This window comes from Ursus arctos, unplaced genomic scaffold (assembly GCF_023065955.2).
Source record: "Ursus arctos isolate Adak ecotype North America unplaced genomic scaffold, UrsArc2.0 scaffold_18, whole genome shotgun sequence".
In the NCBI taxonomy this organism is placed as follows: domain Eukaryota; kingdom Metazoa; phylum Chordata; class Mammalia; order Carnivora; family Ursidae; genus Ursus; species Ursus arctos.
This window is the reverse complement of record NW_026622852.1, coordinates 56,948,327-56,964,862: the sequence shown is the minus strand read 5'-3', so window position 1 is coordinate 56,964,862 and position 16,536 is coordinate 56,948,327. Positions and strand designations below refer to the sequence as shown.

The window sequence follows — 16,536 nt, the reverse complement described above, 5'->3', positions numbered from 1 at the left end:
TTCTGAGCCCTCCTTCATAGACAGGGCACTGAGGCCTGGCAGAGTCACCCTCTTAACACAGCACACAGCTCGTTTGTTCTCAGGTCTGGTTTACTCATTTTACTGACCCTATGGCAGTGTGCACATACCAGTTCTCAAAATGTATCCTACGTAACGTTAATTTTGAGAGAGAATCCATGATTCTGTGCTCAGAAGTTTGGGGAATGCCACACCTTTCCCCCTTGTCTTAGAAATTCCTGGTGTGTGTCAACACAATAAAAGTTCTGAGAAGGCCTTTAAACCTATAAAATCCTATGACAGAATCCTGTGACGCCCTTTTATCAGTAGATAGAGCTGTAGAACCCTTCTGGGGGCTGGGAAGACAGCTGTTAGCATCCCTTTCAGTGGTCTTGCCCGGGTCGGAGTTGAGAAACGCTGGTGTGGATTCAGTGGGCCTGCCCCACCAGGTCAAGCAGAGGGCAGGCCCTTGGGGCCCTGGTGTTGCCCGTAGGGAGCCTTTTCATCAGCCTGGACGTGTGGTGTGGGGGGTGCGCCTACGAGACTAGTCTCACAGTGTATGCCTGTCACCTGTTTTGCCTCTTTCACTTTTGCTCCAAGGTGTGACGCGGCTAGCTGATATCAGCTTGCTCAATCCGGTCAGGATTTCTGTCCTGGATCAACACCATGGCCAGTCTGACCCAAAGGGCAGAGCAGTTCCTGAGGCCTCCCCTCTCCCAGCTGCTGGCGAGCCGGACAGCTTTGCCATTCCAGAGAGTCTCGACCAGCATGTGACACTGGTTCCCAGCAAACTGAGGCTCGTCTCCCTGGCGGCCTTCATCCTACAGCAGTGCAAGGTGGGACCGCATGTGAGGCCGGATCAGTCGAGGGAAGAAGGTCCCGTTTTCTTTGTGTCAGGTGTTCATAGCAACAAATTGAGGGACCCTCACTTACACACATGCACAGAAATTTTCCAACTCCGCCGTGTTTGCGAACACAGACCTTAGCAGTCAGCGGTTCTAGGGTGGTGGTGAAGAACCCGAGGTCAGGGATGGCTGCCAGGTTCGACGTGAGATCTGCCCGAATCCTTTTGTGGGCCTGAGAACCAGGAGTGTCGCAGGTGGCAGAAACATGCTGAATGCGGGCAGACAGAGGGGCCTGTGCTTGTGGTTTTGAAAGAATCCCAGGGTTTTTGTGTTTATTTACGAGATCGTGTGCGAACTTTGCCTGATATGTGGGAGAATAGTAGGTGCCGGGCCTGGAGGGTGAAGCCTCACGTCTGCTGCGTGCGTGGTCCCAGCCAGGGGGGACAGCAGCGTGCAGCCCCAGCCTACAGCGTATTGGTTTGTCTCAGATTCAGGAAACCCAGTCCAAGTTACAGCTCTGTTGTTTTCCTTTCATCTCCTCTTCGTAGCATGTTGTATCAGGATTATTTTTGTAAAATAAGTCAAAGCTGTCTGTCACCCGCGTTTCCAAATCGGGGCCAAATCCACCTGTGTGTTTTAGAGAAATACTCATTTTAGTGTCATCTGATCTTAAAAAATGTGGTGGTTCTTTCCCTCTTTGTACCGATGTAGTTTGAAAAAGACCAGAAGATGATCGTCTTTTTCTCGAGCTGTGAGCTGGTGGAGTTCCACTACCACCTCTTCGTGCAGACCCTGCTGAGCCGCCCCGGGGCCCCGGCGTCAGGGCAGCTGCTACCATCTGCCTCCGCACGGCTAAAATTCCTGCAGCTGCACGGCAACATGGAGCAGGAGGTGAGCACCGCACCGGGCCCCGGGAGCGGAGGCGGGGGCGTGCCCCCCTGGGGTCGGCGCTGCCTTCCCTCTCAGACCCCACGGGGGCAGGCGGGGACGCACTTCAGTTGGGTGACCCGCCGGCTCTGGAAGCAGTTCGGCTCGGCTGCGTCGGCGTGGGCGAGGGCGTCCATTGTTGCCGTGTGCTCTTGCTCCGGGAGCTGCCCTCTTCCACCTGAGAGAGCTCCCGGGCCCGCCTTGGCCCGAGTCTGCCTCCAGCAGCTGTTAGGGCAACAGAGCACCGCTAAGGAGCTGGCACCAGGGAAGGGTTTTGCCTTTTTAGTACCCAGTGTGTAATTAGGGCTTGATGTCTTCAAATTAAGAGCATTAATGGAGCTAAATTGTGGATCACATATGGTACTGCTGAGCGCGACTGCTGTCATTGTCAACAAGATACAGCGCTTTCACTCTTAACACCTTGGTTGGGAGAGGGGCTTCAGGGTCTCAGTTCTGTCCCGGCTCTGAGGAATACTGTTGTTCAGGAAGAAGAGAATAGCGTCTCCCCGATTTTAGGTTCTGAGCCACGTGGCCCTCATTCCGTTGAGGGGGTGGCGGAGAGCAGACTGAGGGGAGCACGCTGGCGCTGAAGGAGGACGCGCGGGCCCTGCAAGGGGGAGCCATCTTGTCCTTAGAAGGAGGTGACCAGGCGCTCACACAGTTAGCAAGAGACAACCAGGAATCGGAGCAAGACTTGACTGGAACCAGCTTGAAAACGCACAACATCTTTAGAGCTGAAGGAGACGTTAAAGTCATCAAGTCCAGCCCCCTTCTTGTGCTCGCTTTTGTCGTTTTAGTCACTAAGGATGTGGAGCCTCAGGAAAGGGAGCTTGCTCAAGGTCACTCAAGGACAGAGCTGCTTATTTACCACAAGATTGCGTAGAATTTCCCGAGTAGTCCAGCCTTTGTGCGCGTTATAAACTCTTGGTTTTCAATTTCAAAGTCCCTGATTCAGTTGAGTTTGTTGATTTCATCATTTAACGCCATTTACCGCGTTTATTCCTCATCCTCTCAGTCTTCTTCACCCAAGGCCTTCTGTGGGGCGGGCGTGAGGATGACGAGGGAGCCGAGGACGGGCTCGGGAGGATCTAGGAGTTTGAAGAGGTCACGCAGAAGCTCTGTGTGAAATTACCTCAAACTGTTTGCCTCACATTCGAAGGGCAGTGGTCCAGCAGGGTGCTCATGGCTGTGTGCTCTGGTCCCGCCTCCGCCTGTACTGGCTGCGTGACCTCAGGAGAGCGTGTCGCCTCCCTGTGCCCCAGTTAGCCCATCTCTCAAAGGGAGGGGACGGCACTTCTTACTTCACGGGGTCGGTGTGACGGTGCACTGAGTAAACACAGAGTACGTGCGCAGCGTGGCACCTGGTTCGTGCGCGCTCTGTGAATGTAGGTGCCGTTACTCCTGTTGTTCTGGCTCCTGCCCGAACGGTCAGCCTGCCACTTGTGGTGTTCTGTTTATTAAGTATTTAGCCTGCACGGCCTTCTCCTGAGATGGGTAGAAGATGGGAGGCCATACCTCTAGATACCGTTTTGCTGGCTTTCTCGTCCCACACTAAGCTAAAACCATCCCCGTCCCGTCTGCCTCGCTGCTGCTCCACAGGACCTTAGTACGGTCTCCCTGGTGGTTGACGTGGCCCTGGCCACGTTTCCGAGCGTTAGGAAGAAGTTGCCATTTGAAGAAGTTGCTGCCTGATCACTGTGAGGAATGCTCCCAGATCTGAATACATTACGTCCAGTCCTCAGGACATCTCACGGGCTTTTATGAACTTCTCTGATTTTTTTCTAATTTTCACCCTACAACGCATCTATTAAACATGACCCTTCTAAAGACTGTGCAGCACTCTGGGCAAATGCAGCTGTCCTCCCCGGGGCCTGGGTGCCATTCTGGAACACAGCTCCCTGGGTCCAGGTGCCAGGCCAGACCCTCTGCTATGTGCGCGTCCCTTGGGCAAGAAGGGACTTCACCTTTCTGTGCCTCAGTTCCTCCATCTGGAAATGGGGGTGGTAATAGTACTACTCATGGGGTTTCGTGCAGGTGAGGCGAAGTTCAGGCACGCAGCGCGTAGGCCGCCAGGTGGGATGTGCCAGCGCCCTGTGCGTGCTGGTTGTCATTACCCACCGCGCTAAGTGAGGGGTGCCTGGGGCTTCTGGTCACATGACTAAGGAGCGGCACAAGAAGGACCAGAATGAGGTACACCCCAGTGGCATGATGGCTGTGTCCGAGCGGAAGGGGAGACGTCACTTTTTTTTTTCTCCACCTTTTTAGTCGTTTGGTTGTATTCCTTTTTCTGTTGCTGACAGACAGACACGGCCAAGTCTGAACTGCTCGCTGTGCTGTGACTCGGGCCACGTGAGCGTGCCCTTGGCAGGCCTTTAGAGCGGACACGCCCTGTGGTGCAGCCAGACCACCTGTAGGGTTTTACCCCAAGGTTACCCCAGGGAGTGATGAAACACGTGCACGACACATTACGAAGGTGTTGATCACGGCATTGGGCGTAACAGCGAACAATCAGAGACAACTGCAGCTGCCCGTCACGGAGCAGTGACGGAGCTGAATGCAGATTTATTGGCCCAAAAGGACGTTCGTATTCTGTTGGTACAAGGGCACGCACGTTAGTAGTAGAAGTAGCGTACTGCCGTTGAGAAGCCACACGTGGGTCACGTGCCCAGAAGGGGTTGCCAGCGGTGGTGGTTTGTTTGAGTGGTGGGATGATTTGGTTTTCTTCCTGTGACTTAATATATATAATTTTCTACAGTTGAAATATATGGTTTTTTTCAAATTTCCTTTAAAATTTGTTTCTTAAAAATTGTCCTGTAGGAAAGGTGATTGCTCTTCATGCCTCTGGACCACTTGTAGAAAAACACGATTGGAATAAATTTTGAGTTGGGAACTGGGAGTGCAGTAACTTGTGGCCTTGGGCCTTGCCAGCTCCTGTTATCGGCCGTTTCTGAAGGGTGTGCCCACCCTGGCCCTGTCTTACTGAGATGTGCTGCCCCCAGAGCTCCACTACTATGTTAGTGTGAGAAGGCTGGTCCCGGAAGGACAGGTTCTGATGAGAAGATGTGAAGGATCAGCTTCTTCCTCTTTCTTGGTAAAGCCTCGCAGTGCCTGGAAATAGATCTAGCGGTAGGAAACGGGGGAGTTATGGGACTCTAAGCCTACTGTGCTGGGACTGACCTCCGAGTTGTAAGGCCATGTTTTTCCTTGTTTTTATAGGAAAGAACAGCAGTGTTTCAAGAATTCTCACATTCCAAAACAGGCGTCCTTCTTTGTACGGTATGTACCCTTCTGCACTCCGCGGGGAGGCCTGGACCTCCTGCTGCCCCCCTCGACAGGTTGCCTCGCAGCCAGCCCCACAGAGAGCGGGGCTAGCAGGGGCTTCTGGGTGTGGCCGGTCGCCTTGCGCTTCTGGTGTGTCACCTGACTGTGCCACAGAGCAGAAGTCTTGCCGATTTGCTCACTAATAGTGGCAGCTGTTGGTCTGAAAATGTGTGAATCTTGGCGATTTCTATCCACCAAAAACGTGTAAATTACAGCTATCGGGAGTAATTAGAGCTGAGAAAGTCTTTTCGCAACAGAACCACTCTCTTTGCCTCTGCTCGCCTTTTTAAAAAGGAAAATAGATGCGCTTCGACAGATTTTCTTTGCTGTTGTCTAAAACTGTCCTTTGCCCTACGGTTTTCAGGGCCAGGTCATTCGGCCTCAGTCCTGGTGGGCTTGGACTGCCGCCGCCTCCAGCGCAGAGCTGGCCTCTTGGATATGCCTCTCGTGTGCTCTTTTGAGATTGAAAATTCACACCTTTAGTGCCCCTTTCTCTGGGGGTTCGCTTCACCATGGCTGTCGCCGGCTCCTAAGATTAAAGTCTCTTCCCTCCTTGTGCCATCTTGGATGGTGTAACTTAACCCCCAGCTGGGTATGTGAGAAATCCCTGTCCGTGCAGTCCTGAAATTGCTCTGTAAACTGGGTCATCCAGTGGGTGAGTGGCGGGCAGAACAGACTATTGGCTGTTGGCATACCTGTCTAGGCCTCGCTTTTCATGCAGTTACTTTCTTTTTTTTTTTTAAGATTTTATTTATTTGACAGAGAGAGAAGGAGAACACAAGCCGGGGAAGTTGGAGGCGGAGGGACAGGGAGAAGCAGGCTCCCCGCAGAGCAGGGGGAGCCCAATGCGGGACTCGATCCCAGAACCCCAGGGTCATGACCTGAGCTGAAGGCAGATGCTTAACCAACTGAGCCACCCAGGTGCCCCTGCAGTTACTTTTTAAGGAACCCCTGCTCTGCATTCAGTCTTCAAAGTAACAGGCATTGTCCTCTTCCTAAACGCAGGGTTTATGAGCGAGTACGGCTTTGTTTCTTCTGTATGAGGTGGGGCCACCGGTCACCCGTTTTATCACAGGGTGCCACTTCTCCCACGAGTGTGGCACACAGTGGCTCTGCAACTCGGTCGTCCCGATCTGGGCGTGGTCACTATGGGCACGCCTGCCCCCCGAGGAAGCCTGAGGCTGGCCAGTGGCCCTGCCCTTTGTGGAGCCCATCCGCAAATCAGATGCTTATGTTTGTGCTCAACCACCTCTAAAGGCCGAGTCTACAGTGAAGACGAGTCCAGATGATCTACTTGACAAAGAAATTTGTCAACAGTCCTTATCGTGTCCAGTAATACTTTCTGGATCCTAACCCCTTCCCGTCTCCTTGGTCTCCACTTTTGCCTCTTGCTCCCTGCCCTCAGCCAGACAGGCTCCTCTTCCTGTTCCCTGAGCGCAGCATCCTTCCTTTTTCAGGCCTTTGGGCCTTCGTACGTGCATTCCCTCTGCCTGGGAAGCCCGCCCTGACTCGGACTAGCCCCTTGTTAGGCCTCTGCTTCTGTTTCGGTTTTTCAGGAGCGTGAACTCGGAAGCCCCAGTTTTTCCCCATTGGGCACTCCCAGTGTACCCCGCACTTCTTTGTGGCACTCATCCCACCTCCCCCCCCACACTGCGAGCCCCAAGAGACTGACAGTGTCTTGTCTGCAGTCCCATGTCAGTGTTTGGGATGGAGCAGGTGAGCATACACACTATTTGTGCACCAAGTGGGGGATAGTTGGGGCCCAAGAAACGCAGTGTTGAAAACCACCAGTGTCTGCCTGCCGTTTTCAGAAGGCTGAGAGAGGTTCACGTTATGCTTGCTCATTGGGAATAAGTCATACACGTGATGTGCCTGAGGGGTGGATGTTACAGGTTGTGCGTATCGAAACAGGAGCAGTAGGAACCTTTGTGTGGGAGTTTAAGACAGGGGCAAAATGTTTTATCTTTGACCTTTAAGATGTTGGGTTTGTCCCTGGTGGAAACTTTTCAAGTCTCCTGGTATTTTTTACAGACACGGGTCAGCTCTGGGTCTCAAGGAGGACTCCAGGGTTTTGCAGTTCAGTGTTTTGGTTGGTTTTGGCCTTTTTAGTAGGTAGACATGGAAGTAAAGGTCATTCTTTTTTAAAGATAATTCTCAGTGGGGTCAGAAACCTATGACGACTTTCCTTGTTTCGGCAGGCTGATACCTGCAGGCAAAGTGAGGTCAGCCAGCCAAAGAGCACCCCTGACTTGGCAGAGCACAGCACCCCCACCCTTCTGCACCCCCCCCCCCCGCCAGTCCCGGGTGCCGCACGGAAAGCTGACTCTCACTTGCCCGCACTCTGATTTCACTGAAGGCTCTTGGTGTGTGTTCATTCGCTTGTTGAGGAACCTTCCAGTGCGCTGACCTTCTGCCAGCCTCACCTCTTCTTCACTGTGTGGTGAAGATTACCGGAGAAGACCCGGGGGTGGGGCGGCTCATTTCCGGCCATCTCTAAGCCTGGGTTCGAGCACATGGTCCCCGGTGATGAGGAGCTCTTCATTCACCGTCTCCGAGTTCCTGCTAGTTCTGCCACGTTCATTTGCTTCAGCCTGCAGGCGTCCAGTGCCCGAGAGCCGCAGGCACAGGAGACCCGCTGCAGTAGTTCATGGCTGCTCTGGGGAGACGCTGTCACTCTGCGTCCTTCTAAGCAGCCTGTTGCTTGCCAGGCCCTCTGCACGCTCTCCAGGAGCCTCCTTAGTGTTAATGAGGAACGGGGGCCACGTCAGGACACGGCAGATGGAGAACTGGCTTCTTTTGATAAAGAGGAATCATGTTGTTAATTGTGGCAGGGGGATTTTCCCTCCCCTTTATAGTATACCTTTTGCCATTTTGATTTCTCATCCCAAGATCTTTTAACAAGCTCAGAAGACTGAATGTATGAGAAGTTGGGAACTGGTTGAACCACTCGAAAAACTCCCAGTGCTGCTAGTTACTGCTTGAAAATCCCTCCCCCGATCCATTTTCCTCCCTGCCGACTTTTCTGTTATTAAGAACAGTTAAGGATGTGTGTGTGTGTGTTTTCTTCATCTTAATTACAAACATGTTACAGCAAGGACCTTTCTAATTTTATGCACCCTTTCAGGACCTGGTACATGGCTTTGTGTACTGTGGGTTCTCAGTAACCGTGTGAGATCATGCTGGCGTGAAGCGTAGGCAGAAGTGAGAGTGCCGTCTGGGCGGGAGAGACCAGTTTGTGAAAGAGAGGTCCTTACACATTCGAAATGTAAGTTTGTATTCTCCAGAGAAGTAGATCTAAGAAGAAGCCAAGTTAAGAAGGGAGTAGGGATTAGCAGGAAGGAGCCGTTTGAAAGTTCAAAGCCCACTTTCCTAGGTGGAATTAAGAAATCAAAGCAATCAGATAGGAGATACTGGGTTACCTACAAAATATTTCCTCCTGCTTCTGGTGAAGAACTCGCCCTAGGCCAAAGGAGGGGAAGGTGGGTTTCAGCACCATTGTTACGTGGATGAGTTGACAAAGGGAAGTACCACGGAGTGACTGGAAAATGATATTCCTGAGCCGCCTCTGCTTGTAAGCCGCCACCGGGCTCTCTGTTGGACACGTGGCGCTCCCTGGTCGTCCCTGGATACACGGAGCACGGTAGCCTTTCTCCCGGCGCGGCGGGGCACTCCCAGCCCCACTGGGTCTGCTGGCCGGTCTCCGTGGCACTCCATCTTGGTTGTCCATCCGGCACGTGCTTGCTTTCCGAAGATGTCTGAGTCCCCTGTGCTGCTTTCCTCCACCTTCTCAATTTTTTTTTTTGTCTTGAAGCACACCGTTAAGTCTGTGCAGTTCTTCATTTCCCTTCCTCCTGGGGAATTTCCACTGTGCCAGGAGGCTGGGAGACAAAGGAGGCCAGGAGGTTGAGGCCGTAAGAGTCACGGGAATGTCAGTTCACCACTGACAATAAATGTAGACTTTCTTGGTTTTCTCTGGGGCGTGCTTTTGAGGTAAAGTTGATCTTTTCCACTTTATTTCATTCGTGTTAATGGCAAGATCATCTGGAGATGGTTGGCTGTTTACTCAGTTACGCTAACTCATGTTGCCAGTTTTCTGGCGGCTCCAGCCAAGATCTCTCGCCTCTGACAGCTTCTGCACTCTCTCCTTCCTCCTCTGATTACGCAGCCCAATCTGTCACCCGGACAACGGGGGCCTGTACCCCGCTGATGGCTTTCCACACACGGCAATAATGACTTTTGGCAGGCCGGGAAGGCGGCAGAGGCGAATTTGCTGCGTCCCTTGCTCAGAGAGCCGGCAGGCCCCCTCTCCCTGTTAGTAAAAGCACTTTGTGAGGTTCTTGGGTAAATAAATGAGTCATTTTAATCCAACTGACAGGCTGGCACCTGAGCAAGCTGCCTTCCATCTGTACTCCTTGGTCTCGCGGAGGCAGCCAATTGTCAAGCCCTGGGCCTTCAAGGCCTCACCGTTGAGTGTCTTTCAGAGCTGACTTTAGCAATTCTTTTGCCCTAATTAGCTTAAAGGAATACAGTTGGGCTGGGTCTAAGTGTTAAGAGGGCAGAGAACCCTAAGCCTTTGAGGAGTCTTGGGCAGGTCAGTGTCCGGTCGGTCCGGGGCCGCTGCGGGTGGCATTCCGGAGGATGGAGCGGACCCCGACTTCTCTGCGGTCCTCCGCCCGGGTCGTGGTGTGGGTGTGAGGAGAATCACAAACCACTGCCTGATTGCCACCGTGCCGATTCCTACTTCGTCGTGGACGAAGTGCACTTCCACATGCACAGTCTTGTTCGGTCTTCACGGCAACCTCATGGCATGAGATAAATAGGGTGAATCTTACAGCCGTTGTATAGATGGGTAAACTGAGGGTCAGGGAGCTGCGTTGACTTGCCCGGGTGGTATGGCTGTACAGGGATGGTGGAGTCCAGTTTCTCTGTTCCTAGACCTTGAAGGTTATCCCTTTGTCCCCTCCTCTGTGGTAGCCTGGGTTGAGAACAGGAAGGAGGACTTGCAGGAGTGGCCGGGTGAAACCTGAGCAGGGGCGGCTTTCAGTGAGGGTCCCTCAGCCCGAGACGAGAAGTGGTGGGAGATGGGAAGATGGTGTTTCAGGCAGTCCCCACAAGCCAGATCACCCAGGCAGGAAATAGAACTGCGAACGGTCCCAGGAAGCTGCTGGCATTCTTGCTCACTGTTCAGCGCGTTCGTGCTCAGTGAGTTCCACGAACGTCATATGCTATTTTAGAGTTTCATCTGTGTTCCTTGGTTGAATTTACTAAACCGATGAGCATTAAATTTTTTACAAAGCCTGTCTGTAAAGCTCAGACAGCCCATTGTCTGCGTGCCTCTCCCACTGCAGAGCACTTAAATAAAATAAATCACTTCTTAACAAGAGCTTAGCAGATTTAAGAACCCGTCAGTTTTTCTAAAGACATCAGCTGTGGTTAGTGTAGAAAGCAGTGCCTGCTCCCCTTTAAGATAGAGAACTCTCTAAATTGTGTTCTCAAAGGCATCAGCTCTGGAACATCAGCCTTCAGTTCTCAGGGCAGTGGGAGCTGTCTGAAAACACTTCATGGGTGGTTGACGCACTTAGTACGTTAAACTCGCGCTTAACACTTAATAGATGCAGCCCAGTCACTGCTCAAAGCAAGCCCGCCAGCGCAGGTGCAGTCGGAGCAAACCCGACCTGCCCTCAGCGGCCCCTCCCGACGGGTTAGATGACGGTGGGCCGGTGTCGTCCTCGGCTCCTGCCCCTGACGCCGGCGACACAGGGTGCGAGTGTCTCAGCCCGCTTCCTGCAGGGACTTCGCGCAGGGTTATTGTCTCCAGGAAAGCTCTCCGCATGCAAAGTAAGGGGAGAGAAAGGCGAGCCGTGCTTTACGGAAAAATGCCAGCTATTAAATGGAAGAAGGGAGTGACAGACTTCAGGAGCCGTCCATTTGCTGCCACCAGGGCAACCACTGGTGCAAACAAGCAGCGTCCGTAGAAGCTAAAGCCTCTGCGCCAAAGGTTTTGGGAAAGAGTCTCAAAGTCTCACTCCCCGGCTACGGATGAATGACAGAGGAAAGGTCCCTTCACGTGGATGCTACTTTCTCGGGGCATCGCGCACAGCTCCCCCTGGTGCGGCACAGGCTGCCCTCCGTCTCTCCTGGCGTCAGGTACTGGGAAGCACACCCACGGGCAAGCTCCACCGGAATCTTAACCACGAGGACACAGACAAACACAGATTCTGGGACGTCCTTCAAGACGCATGGACTCCTTCACAATTGAGTTGTCAAACAACTAAATCACTAAATATTAAGGGCACGGATATCATTCTAGATTATGGACGTCTAAAGGCATATATTAAAAACAGAATGCATGATCTGTGAGTCAGTTCCTGAATTGGGCAAGAAAAACAACTATAAAAGTCAATCTTAGACGCAGTTGGAAAAATTTGAATATGAGGTGATTATTAGAAAATAATGTTATTTGGGCGCCTGGGTGGCTCAGTCAGTTAAGCGTCTGCCTCTGGCTCAGGTCATGATCCCAGGGTCCTGGGATCGAGCCCCAGAGTCCCACGTCGGCCTCCCTGCTCAGCGGGGAGCCTGCTTCTCCCTCTCCCTCTGCTGCTCCCCTTGCTTGTGTGCGCGCGCGGTCTCACTCTCTCTTTGTCAAATAAATAAAATCTTGAAAAAAGAGTTATTTAATATTAAATTTCTTAGATATGAGGCTAGTATTGTGCTTGTGAGGAAGAACGTCCTTTTACTTGGGAGGTATGTGCTAAAGTCGTTAGGGATAAAACGTCATGGTATTTACAACTTACTTTCAATGGCTCAGAAAAATACGTGTGTAGAGAGAGAAAAAGAAAGCAGATGTGCAGAGATTAGCGGTTGGTGAATAAAGATGAAGGATACATGAGTGCTCATTGTACTGTTCTTCCAACTTTTCGGTTTAAATTTTTCTAGGTAAAAATTTAGGAGGAAATAATAGGCATTCATTGAGAGAAGAAGCAAACAACAGAGGAAAACGCAAAGAGAAACATAATCACCCCAATCCCTCTACCGAGAGATAACCACAGGTGATAGTCCTGGTGAGCCTCGTTCCAGGCGTAGGCTCCCGGGCAGTGTCTCAGTTCCTCTCTCCATTAATCCATCTCCTAAGGTCTCGTTTTTCGTACCCTCTTTTTTTTTTCCCTTGGATTTTTTCTGGAAGAAACCAGACTGTTCATGCTTTAGAATACTCCACATTCAGGATTGACTTCTTTAGTTGGGTCCACGTGCTCCTCCCTCCCCCGCACTTCCTGTAAACTAGGAGTTGGGGCTATGCACCTCGTTAGATTTGGTTTTGTTTTTGGCAAGAATTCACCATAGGCAACATTTCGTACTTTCTGTGGCATGACAGCTTGTTGTCTTTCTAGTTATGTCAAAACATCTATGTTGTTTCACAGTCAAAATTATTAAAGTCCCTTCAAGGATGTCCAGCTTCCAGCCTTGTCTGCCACCCCCGATCCCTTCCCCTGCAGGTAACTTTTTGTGAGCTTTTGGCTTTTCTCCTCCATTAATTTTTTTTGAAATTTGACCAAATATATTTGTATTCCCCTCATTTCTCACACAAAAGCCTACTCTGCACACCCAGAACGGATCGTAGAGATTGTCCGTGTCCGCACACCAGCACCTCCCTCCTGTCTCAGCTGTGGGACACTCTGCTACAGGGGGTCGGTATGGCCATCTTTTAGGCTGCCTTTCCACACCTGCAATTACAGATTTTGCTGAAATGAGTAGCTTTGTACGTGCAGCATGTTGCATTTTTGCCACTGTATCTTTGGGATGGATTTCTAGGAGTGAGAGTGCATCTGGGTCGGAGGACAAGTGCGTATGTAATTTTACTGGCTACTACCGCATTTCCTACCGTAGGTTTTTCTACCACTTTGCATTCCCACCAGCAGCTTATGAGGGATGCAGCATCTTTTCCGATGGTGGAACAGTATAATAATGGCCTTAGAAAAGTAAAGTGGACCTGGATTTGAGGGCTGCCTCTACTTCTTAGCTGTGTGTCTCTGGACAAGTTACCTAATCTGTCCGAACCGTGGTTTCCCGTGCATCCAGTGGGAGTAAGAGTTGTTTTGAGGAGTATTTGGAAGATCGCTCGAGATAACGCAGGCGCAGTGCTGCAGAGTCTGGCGTATAGTAAGTGCTCAGTAAATGTCGACTGGGGATAGTCTTGTGACGACGCTCATGCTAGAACATGAACACCCAGTGTAAATTTATCCCTAAAAACCAAAAAGTTCCCATTCTCTCGTCTCTGCCAGAATGGCCAGACAGACACTAGAGAGCAAGAGCCTTTGCTCTTTGGGTGGCAGCCAGCTGAAAGGGAGAGATCTATCTCCTTTGCTTTTACGGTTTTTATGTCTGGGGTTAATTAAGTCTGTGGCCGGTGCCGTAATTGAACTGTCAGAGGAGGTGGGACGTTACTTGGTCTTTACTGCTACCTGAGGCTGATACATCCTCAGTAAAGACCTTGCGACTCATCTCCACCCAGGAATGCTTTGGGGTGGTCTTCCAGACACGTGTCTCAAAGCCCTGTCGTTGTTAGGCATTGCCGATAGGTAGGGATGGGGCAATAACCCATGAACGCATTCCTCGGAGAGCGGTTCTTCAGATATAGTGGGAAAGTAATAACACGTTCGAAGTTTTCACAGTTCTTGGGCTCACGGTTTACGTTCTAGGGGAGTGGGTGGTCTCTGCCTCACCAACGTGTTCTGCAGAACTACCCCCGAGCTAGTGTGTCTCTGAAGTTGTATGCTGGGCTGTGTGTGTGTATGTGTGTGTGCGTGCGTGCGCGCGCGCGCACGTGCACCCACCTGTGCACACGGTGGGTGGTGAGCCCTCATAGTTCGCATTAGATTATCAGATGGAACTGTGGCCCGAAAAAAGGTTCAGAAACTCAGTCCTAAGCCATATTCTTTTCTGTTTTGAAGGATGTTGCAGCTCGGGGCTTAGATCTCCCTCAAGTCACGTGGATTGTTCAGGTAATTTTTTAGTCGTTAAGGTGTGAGCTCAAGGCAGGGATATATGATTGTGAGTAGCTGTGTTGGCTCTAAGTGGAATAATTATTATTAGCCTCTTGGGTGTTGCCCTGGTAACCAGGCAGCAACCAGCCTTATCTGCACGGTTCTCCTGGTATCTTTCCCTAACCCAGTCCACCTAGCCGCTGCAGGGAAACAGCCAGGCTGAGCAGTCATGGGAGGGAGGGGCAGGCTCCCCTGCTCCCAGACTAATGCATGTCACACACAAAGTTTCAGCAATCTGAAAATAACAGGAATTACCAATGCCCTTGGGAAGTCTCATTGTGTCCAGAAGGAGATGGCTCAGCTGTCCTGAGAGCCGTGTCCCTGTACATTGACCTGCAGGGGGCAATTAAGTCCCTGACAGCATCTTACACGTACCTCTAGCCTTGGACGCTTTGCCAGAGGGTACAGGTGTTAGCACTAGAGTCTAGTGGTTTCAGTTTTGTTTTTTCTTTTCGTTAGTCTGCAGGATGGTATTTTTAAGCCCTTCTGTGTGGAGGTCACGGGACACGTGCCCCATTTACGTGAGTCATGGTTTATTCACATTTTAGTGGAATTGCGTGCCTGTCACTGGCTAGGAAATCTGATCTACCACCGCAGCAGGCCACTTTTCGACTAGAGGCATTGTGTCTTCTTTCCTGATGGCCGTGGAACAAAGCAAAGATAAAAAGACAGGATAATTTTAATATGGGGGCGCAGTGGGGCAGACACATAAAATCGATCGTTCTGAGCTTTTCTGTATCACGAGATTGATTAGATTCATGTACCTGCCCCCCCCATACATTACAGCCCTTTGGGGCTCTGATCTTTGAGTCGTATAGCAGCAAAGAACAAAAAGGAAGAATGGTTAGATGGTCAATTCCTTTTCATGGTGGCGAAGTTATTGCCATGGAGGATGTGAAAGAATGCATTCTGCTGAGTTAGAGTCTGCCTTTTCCCTCGAGTCAGGAATGCTGTCCTTGGGAGCAGAAGCAAGTCCCTGTGGGACGGGAACTGGCCTCTCAGCTGCCTCACAGCTCTGTGCCGTTGGGATTGAGTGGAAGTGCAATGAGGTGGAGGGGACCAGCCCGCGGCGGCCGGGCGGCAGAGTGAACTCTGATCGGAGCCGCCGGCCCCTTCCTCCTGACCCTGTTCAGTCCTCGTGGCCTCCGCCCCACTGCTGTGTCTGCCAAGGTCATGCGGCCATCCTGCAGAATGGTGCCCCCGCCTGCCTCCCACTTCAGCTTGCACGGTCACCACGGTGAAAAGATGCAGATAGGAAAATGAACAGACCTGTGGAGAAGTAAAATTACAAAGGAGATACTGGGACGGGAAGGCGGCTCGCTCATCGGAAACTTGGCCGCTGTTCACGTTTGTGTGTCAGAGCCTTGTTATTTCCAGTGAAGTCAGGGGTTTCAGGGTTGAGTGACTTCTCCTTGGGATTGCATGAGGGTAACCATAGCACCAGGGTTTAATTCTTGGGATACCTGGAGGCAGGTGAGGGGTATTGCACTTCCAATTAATGGCAATCCCTTGATCTGTGAATGCTTCATTTTTGTTACCCTTTTTAGTACAACGCGCCGTCTTCACCTGCTGAATACATCCACCGGATCGGGAGAACCGCCCGGATTGGCTGCCGTGGGAGCAGCCTGCTCATTTTGGCTCCTTCGGAGGCAGAATATGTCAACTCGTTGGCTTCTCACAAAATCAAGTGAGTCAGAAACCTGAACGGGGTTTCGGCTGATCTCACCTAATTAACTTTCTGTCGCCTTCTACGGTGGATGGGCCTTGTAAGCTGACGAAGAGCCATTAACCCTTGTGATCCCTAAATGAGTCCCAGAATAGCCAGTGGCAAACACTAAAACCCTTCATACCGTCAGCACATGACAATTTTCATTGTGTTGCCAGACTAAGTCATGGAACGGTATGTTGCGCTTGATTTTTCTGTAAGATAGAGGTCTGTTTCATTTCCTTTTCTGTCAGAGACGTGTGCACAGCCCTCACAGCCAGCCGCTCGAAGAGCTTTTTTATTCACGGTTTTTATTTTTATGCTCAACATCTTATACCTTTAAAGGTGATTTGTCTTTGGAAAAAAATAATATTTTTGACTCCTCACACAGCTCCCCCTCCCCCAGGAAAATAAACCCAGGGAAGAAACCTTTTCGGGGCGGCCAAGATGCCCGCACACCCTCACAGCTGGGGCCGTGCGGCCACCATCTCGTGCGCGCCCACCACTCCGAGCGAGGCCCCCGCTCCAGCCCCGGCCCGCCAGCTTGACCGCAGGCAAGAGCAGTCGGGGCCTCCAGCGGAGCCTGACCTCGCCCAGGAAGGAGAAACGAAGCAGAGACGGAGAAGGGCGTCTCGACCTGGCTGGGAGTAAATGGAATGAAAGCAGAAGGAACTCACCTGGGTCGCAGAAATGAATGTTT

At 51.5% G+C, this 16,536-nt stretch overlaps 1 protein-coding gene across 1 annotated transcript in view; it reads left to right on the top strand.

Moving 5' to 3' along the window:
- Window positions 1–16,536, top strand: part of DDX31 (DEAD-box helicase 31) — a 70,508-nt gene that overhangs the window by 20,163 nt on the left and 33,809 nt on the right. Inside the window, 5 exon segments of the mRNA XM_026514246.4 lie at window positions 598–833; window positions 1,554–1,733; window positions 4,986–5,045; window positions 14,039–14,089; window positions 15,679–15,818. Of these exon segments, the coding sequence (XP_026370031.3) occupies window positions 598–833; window positions 1,554–1,733; window positions 4,986–5,045; window positions 14,039–14,089; window positions 15,679–15,818 (667 nt within the window).